General features: G+C 32.2%; 2 protein-coding genes across 2 annotated transcripts in view; both read left to right on the forward strand.

Moving 5' to 3' along the window:
- LOC136267487 (NACHT, LRR and PYD domains-containing protein 14-like) overlaps positions 1 to 865 on the forward strand; it is a 52,118-nt gene extending 51,253 nt beyond the window's left edge. The window contains exons 4-5 of the mRNA XM_066062653.1: positions 409 to 516; positions 849 to 865. Coding sequence (XP_065918725.1) covers positions 409 to 516; positions 849 to 865 — 125 coding nt within the window. The remainder of the gene's footprint in view (positions 1 to 408; positions 517 to 848) is intronic.
- On the forward strand, positions 547 to 6,809 carry LOC136266854 (protein NLRC5-like). The gene has a single exon (XM_066061878.1). It carries the CDS (start codon positions 939 to 941, stop codon positions 6,672 to 6,674), a length of 5,736 nt encoding a protein of 1,911 aa, XP_065917950.1. The 5' UTR covers positions 547 to 938; the 3' UTR covers positions 6,675 to 6,809.
- Positions 6,810 to 8,048: the final 1,239 nt, after the last annotated feature.

Genomic DNA, 8,048 nt, shown 5'->3' on the forward strand with positions numbered 1-8,048 from the left:
TCACAGTATATTCTAGTCACAGTCATATTGAAGCTTTAGTCTTTTCTGAAGCAGATCTGACTGAGAAATTGAAAAGGTTCAATACAGTAAGCTTAGATAATATTGCATTCAGTTACCTTATTACTGACTCCCAAGCTGCCAAAAAACTAGCACTCTTGTCCAGTGTTGAAAGATTAAATTTTCGTGGGAAATACTTACATTCACACAGGGTATATTTTTTTGTAGGCACACCCCAACTCCTTTGTCAATACAATTCATGGCACAGTATAGTAGCTGATTATTTATCTGCTGTCATTTGTCATAATATACAACATGAGGCATCATATTTAAGAACAATAGAAGCTAAACATGCATCAGCTTTTGAAAGGTTATTACAAAATACTTCATCAATAACCACATTTAATGTAGCTCATAGTGGCATTAGTGCTGAGGCAGCAGATGACATTGCAGCCATTTTATCCAACAATACTAAACTACAAGAGCTATATCTTAATGGAAATAATTTGCAGACAAAAGGTATTGCTAAAATTGCAAAAGCATTACAGCATACCGCAGGGTTAAAAGTATTCGATATTTCTAACAATGATATTAGTGATGAGGCAGCAGATGATATTGCAGTCATTTTGTCTTATAATACTAAACTACAGATACTAAATATAGAAAGAAATAATCTACAAGAATCTGGAATAGCTGCTATTACATTGCCTTTAATAAAAAATCCTCCAACTCTGACAACTTTTAATATATCAAAGTGTAACATTTCTGATGAAGCAGCATATGATGTTGCAACTATCATTGAACATATCACCACAATACAACATTTAGACATAAGTAGATGTAATTTACAGGAGTTAGGTTTTCTTAGAATTGCAACAGCTTTGAAAAAGATTTCAAATCTAACAGTATTTAACATTTCGAACAACAATATTGATGAGTCAATGGTGGATCATATTGTAGAAATTTTATCTAAAAATATTAAAATAATAGATCTTCAGCTAGCTGGAAATAAAATTGATACTGACGGTACCATAAAAATTGCAAATATAATACTAAAGAGCTCTAAACTGAGAAGGTTTACTATGTCAGACAACAAAATTTCTAATGCAATTGCAAATTTTATGGCTGCAACTCTTTGTGGAGATCGTGAACAAAAGATAATTTTGGATAAAACATGTACCAATTCACAGGTAACAGGTGCTATGAAAATAGCAAGGAACTTGCAAAATATGTCAAACTTGAGCACTTTTGCTGTGTATGATCACAATATCACTAGTGAAGTAGTTGATGACATGGCAACCGTTTTGTCTTATAATAACCGATTAAAGGTTTTGATCCTGGATGGGTGTTATTTCAAAGTAGGTGACATTATCAAGATTGCAGCAGCCTTGCAAGCTACATACAACTTGTCTGTATTCAATATTTCAAGGAGTAATAACTTTTGTGAGGCAGTAAAATATTTTTCGAAAATTTTGTCTAATAACCCTAAGCTACAAGGGTTATATTTGCGTTGGAATAATTTACAAACTTCACACATTATCACCCTTGCTAAGTCTTTACAGAATCTGTCAAATCTAAAAGCAATTAATATTTCAAACAATAAAATCAGTACTGAAGCAGCAAATTCCATTGCAAAAGTATTGTCTCATAACACAAAACTACAAAAGCTGCATATAGATCATAACAATTTACAAGCATCAGGCATTACAAAACTTGTAGAGGGTTTGCAAGGAATTTCCACACTAACTGCATTTGGTATTTCAAGTAACAATATTGGTATGAATGAAAAAGCAGCTGATAGTATTGCAGCACTTTTGTCTAATAATTGTCTACTGCAATCACTGCACCTAGGCACAAACCATTTACAAACGAATAGTGTAATGAAAATTGTAAGTGCCTTACAACATGTAACAACACTTTCAATATTGGATTTATCAAACAACAACATCACGTTTGAAGCAGTTGAAAGCATTGCAGTTGTTTTATCTAAAAATGATAAACTCAAAGAATTGTACATTGGTGGAAATGCTTTACAAGCAGTCAGTATTAGAAAAATATTGCAAAACATGGAAACGTTGACAACACTCAGTCTCCCAAATAGCAGCATTAACAGTGAGGAAGTAGATGAGTTTGCAAGTTGTTTACTTTGTTGCACAAAATTGCAGAAGCTAATTTTATCTGAATGTAATTTGCAAACTGTGGGAGTTACAAGTATTGCAAACTCCCTGCTAAATACAAAACACCTTACAGTATTCAATATTTCAAATAACACAGTTAGTGATGAAGTATCAGAAAAAATTGCAGCTGTTCTCTCTCATAACCCTCAACTACAAGAGTTGCATATAGCTAAAAATAATTTTACAGACAAAGGAGCAATAGAGATCTTTATTAGTTTGCATAGTACTTCAACTCTTACTGTACTAAATATTTCGAATAACAGCATCACTTTTGAGGCAACAGATTCCTTGGTAAAGGTCTTATCTAAAAGTTGTAACTTAAAAGAGTTATATATAGCTGGTAATCGCTTTGAAACAACTGGTGCCATTAAAATTGCATTGAGCTTGCAGAAGATTACAAGTCTGACAAAGCTGAATATTTCAAACAATGGTATCACTGAAGAAGCAGCAGACCATATAGCAACTGTTTTAACTTATAATACTATGCTACAAGAATTGCAACTTGCCAGAAACAGTTTTGGAACTACAGGTGCTCTTAAAATATTGTCAAGTTTGAAGGATACATCATCACTAACAAAACTGAACATTTCATACAACAATATCACTGATGATGCAGCAGAAATGATATTAAATCTTGCATCCTGTAGACTTCAAGATTTACAGGTAACTGGAAATAGTTTTGATACTGCGGGTGCTCTCAAAATTGCAAGACTAGCATATCTAAGTAATTTGAAATTGAGAGTATTCAATATTACCAACAACAAGGTTTCCAATGCAGTGGCAGAATATATGGCTGCAGTTTTATGTGGTGATCTTGAACAGAAACTAATTTTGGATGATGCATGTACTGATTCACAGGTAGCTAGTGCTATTAAAATTGCATCTACTTTACAAAACGTGTCAAATTTGACCACATTTGCCATTTCCCATCAAGATTTCAAACATGGATTAGCTCACAAAATTGCAGCTTTTTTATCTAGTAGTACACAACTGAAAGTAGTGCACCTTGAAAAAAATAATGTACAGTGTGAAAATATTGTTGTGATACTAAAAGCATTAGCAAAGATTTCTTCTTTAAAGGTTTTACATATTGTAGTTGCCAATTTCAGCATAGAAGTTTCCACACACATTGCAGCTATTTTAACTAATAATACACAACTGGAGGAGTTGCGCATAAATCTGGAATCAACCAGTATAAAAGCAGGTTGTGCAAACAAGATTGCACAAGCCTTAAAACATCTTTTAAACGTAACAATGCTCAGTATTTCAAACAACATTGCTAATGAAGCAGCAGATGATATTGCAAAATATTTATTTCAAAGTACTAAACTACTAAAATTCCATCTTTATGGAAATATTCTCCAAGCAGTTAATTTCATTAAAATTGCAAGAGCTTTGCTAACTGTATCACTTTTGGAAGCATTGAGTATTTCAAACATTGAAGTACATGATTTAACAGCAGCAACCTGCATTGTAGATGTTCTATCTCATAATGCACATCTGAAACAATTGAACCTTGACAACAACAATTTACAAGCAATAGGCACAGATAAAATTGCACAAGCATTGCAACAAACTTCAAATCTAACGGTTTTTACAGCTTCAAAGAGTAATGTAGGCATTGATGGAGCAAATCACATTGCAAAAATTTTGCAGCATAATACTGGGCTCCAAATATTAGACTTGGGTGAAAATAATTTAGAATCTACTGGTGCTATCGTAATTGTAAAAGCAATGAAAAATAACTTGTTCTTAAAAGTTCTCAACATTTCAAACAATTATATTAACAATGAAGCACTCGATGACATAACAGCCATGTTATGTAATAAATCTGAATTGGAAGAGTTGCATTTACAAAATAATGACTTTGCCTTTTCAGATGCCATTAAAATTGCCAATTCTATACCGAATTTCTCACCTTTAAGAGTTTTCAATGTCACAAACAAGCATATTCATGAGAAGGAAACAAATTTCATCAGAGCTGTTATATGTAACCATGACTTATGCTTGAATGCATGTGAATTAGAAGTTTCATATGTAATTCAAACTTTACAAGACTTTCAAGGTACATCATTAATAGGAAAAATTTCTATTATTAATAATGTGATTAGTGATGAAGCAGCAAATGAAATTGCAAGAATTCTATCCTGTGTTGATAAATTACAAATGCTACATTTGGATAGTAATAAGTTACAACCAACTGGTATGATGAAAATTGTACAAGCTCTGCAAAACAATGCAACTCTCCTTTCATTTGGCATGTTAAATAATGTAATCAGTGAGGAAGTAGTATGTGATATTGCAACTGTTTTGTCCAAGAACACCATTCTACAAAAGGTGTATGTGGATGGCAGTGGCTTGAATTCAAATTGCATGAAAACAATTCTAAAAGCCTTACGCAGTACCTCCCTTACAGTATTTAGCATTGCAAACAACAATATTTGCATGGAAGAAGCAGATGATATTGCAGCTATTTTATCTTGTAACAATGAACTCAATTCTCTCTTGTTACATGAAAACAATTTACAGTCACCTGGAATTGTTTTGATATCAAAAGCTTTAAGGAAAATTTCTAATTTGACAGTACTAAACATATCAAAAAACAACATTGGGTCTGATGCAGCTGATGATATTGCAACTCTTCTATTCCGTAATAAAAAACTGCAATGCTTATATGCTGATGGCAACAATTTTCAATCAGTAGGTGTCAAAAAGATTTTAGCATCAATGCAAAATAATTCATTAAAACGATTTGGTATTTCAAACAACAACATTACAGATGAAGCTGTAAACAGTATTACACAATTTGTACGTCAAAACACCCAACTGCAAGAACTAAAATTAGATGGGAACAATTTTGATTTAGCAAGTGCCATTCAGATTGCAATTGCAGTACAAAATAATTCACATCTTTCTGTACCTGATCTTTTCACCAATATTACTGGCGATAAAGAAATAAAGTTCTTGCATAATGTTTTTGAAAAGAAAAATTTATGTGTGGATAAGGACTTCATATCAGGTGTTATCAAAATTGCTAAAACTGTGTACAATCATTTCACAATTTTAAATCTTTCAGACAATATTGATGGTGGCAGGATTGCAGATGACATTGCTGAGCTTTTATATGCTAATCCATCACTAAAAGTATTGAATTTAAAGAAAAACAATTTACAAACAGAAGGTGCGATTAAAATTGCTAGAGGATTGTGCAACACTATTACTCTTACGCAGTTTAATATATCAAAAAACAATATTGGTAGTCAAGCAGCAAATGACATAGCAAATGTTTTATCTTGTAATACCAGACTGGAAGTATTGTATTTGGATGAAAATTGTTTACAAACCAAAGGTGCTAGCAAAATTGCAAAAGGGTTGCAGAATATATATTCCTTGAAAATTTTTAGTATATCATGCAATCAAATTGATGCTGAAGCAGCAGGTGAAATAGCAAATGCTTTAAATTGCAATAGAGAGTTAAATATTTTAGATTTGAGTGGTAATAGTTTTCAGAACACAGGAATTATCACAATTGCAAAAACACTGAAACACATTTCATCTTTAACAGCCCTTTCTCTTTCAAGAAACAGAATAAATAGTAGTAAAGCAGCAAAACATATTGGAACTCTTTTATCATACAATACTAACCTACAAGTGTTAAACTTACATGGAAACCACCTACAATCACCTGGTGTTACTAAGATTGCCGCTGCACTGAAAAAAGTGTACAGTTTAACAACATTTGATATTTCAAGGAATGGTGTTAGCAGTGAAGCAGCAAATGATATTGCAGACCTTTTAGCACACAATACAAAAATAGAATTGTTATATATTGATGGTAACAATTTAAGAACAGAAGGCATCATAGAGATAGCAAGAGCTTTACAAAACTCATCAAATCTGAAAGTATTTAATATTGCTAACAACAACACAAGTGTTGGTGCAGCAAATGATATTGCAAATATTTTAACCCATAATACAAATCTACAAGAATTGTATTTTAGTGGAAGTAACTTGCAGACAGAAGGCATAATCACAATTTCAAAAAAATTATTGAACATTTCAACTCTTACAGTGCTTAATATTTCTAACAACAACATTGGTTTAGATGCAGCAAAAAGCATTGCAGATGCTTTATTTTGCAACAAGCAAATGGAGACACTGGAACTATGTGATAATGAATTATCATCATTAGGTGCCATGAAGATTGCAATAGCTTTACGAGATATGTCAACTCTAAAAAAATTGTATTTTTCAAACAACAAGGTTGGCGATGAAGCAGCAAGTGATATAGCTAAAGCTCTGTCCAAAAATACTAATCTAATAAAGCTTCGTTTAAGTCGGAACAATTTTCAAGTAACAGGTGCTCTTAAGATTGTGAAAGCTTTGAAATCTACTTCTACTCTTCAGTTCTTTGATATTTCACAAAATAATCTTGGTGAAAGAAAAGATGAAATCATAGATATTTTGTCACATCACCAGGCACTTAGGATACATATTTAACTATTGTCAATGTAAGTAGATTTGAAGACTTTGTTTGTATTTCCCTATCACTATATTATAATTAATTAATGTTGGTAATCTTACTTAACTTACGTGCGTATATTGGAATAGTTACAAGTTTTGTATAATTCTATTTGAGAAGTCATTCTAAGTTGCCACTTGGGGAATGGATATACAAGTATCTGCAGTAAAACTGACTCAAACAAAATGTTATGGTTAGATTGTAATTATATACAGTAGCTACATATAATACTAGGACAATAAAACATGTGCATATGAATGATAAATGTTTGCAGAGACTTAGAGAAGATATACCGTGGTATTATTAGATAATAATAAGAGGTAATCATGCAGGAAGGTGGTAGCAGATTTTTAACATGAACCCATATGGCTGCTCTATTAAATTATTTGAGCATACTGAATGGTAAGTAGTGCAATGAAAGCAGCCAACAGAATTGATAGCTTAAGAGCACTGCTAACACAGCAAAGCTGTTAAAAGTTCATTTTTGGCTTTTTTCAGAAGTAGCTAGCTAGCATGCACACTGACACTGATATGATTCTGTGACACTGTATACTTTGTATACTGTGCATGACTGTATAATAACAACTACAACAGAGAAAGATATATTGTCGGATAAAATTTAAAGAAAACAAGACATGACTAATAAATATTATTATTGGTTCTAAACTTTAATTATGAATTACTTCAGTGCATTACTTAAGAGCACTTATATTAGTTACTTTTACAGCATCTCTCTCAGTACTTCAGTACGTATGCATGGACCGAATCTAGAGTTTGGAAAGTTGTCAACCTTGGAACTTGTATCTATACTTGTGAGCTGCCTTTAATAGGACAACAGTTTTGGCTTACTCTGTAGATATGGCTGATAGTTTGTTGAACATTTCTTGCATTCATGTTGCAAATTATGAACTGTACGTGAGTTAACATGCATATTTGACTTTAATGTTGATGTTATATTGAAAGCATTGAAGAATATGAAGCTACTGTATGTACATATTTCTATAAACTGATGCTCTACATGTTGTTATATGTAAACGCTATTGAATAGTTTAATCTCCAACTTGTTATAAATGTTAATTAATTTCTTTACATCATAACCTACTTGCTTCTTCACAAACAACACTTTTTTGGTCTGATCCATTCTTCACTGTATCATTCAGCTCCTTCACACCCAACTTTTGTCAACTTTTGTGCTTTAATTTAGTAGTACCCACTTGTCCTAAGTGCAATGAAATTAAGTTTCTCTTCTTAATTTTCATGGTATACTATTTACGTAGCTCTCTCTTTGTTCTATATAGTCGTTGGTGTTGCTCATCATAATATTATGAACTGTATGTACAACTCAATCCACT

Source organism: Dysidea avara, chromosome 9, assembly GCF_963678975.1.
Source record: "Dysidea avara chromosome 9, odDysAvar1.4, whole genome shotgun sequence".
In the NCBI taxonomy this organism is placed as follows: domain Eukaryota; kingdom Metazoa; phylum Porifera; class Demospongiae; order Dictyoceratida; family Dysideidae; genus Dysidea; species Dysidea avara.

Bases quoted from the DNA above. Each gene is read 5' to 3' on its own strand.
- LOC136266854 (XM_066061878.1), top strand. From the start codon at position 939: ATGGTGGATCATATTGTAGAAATTTTATCTAAAAATATTAAAATAATA.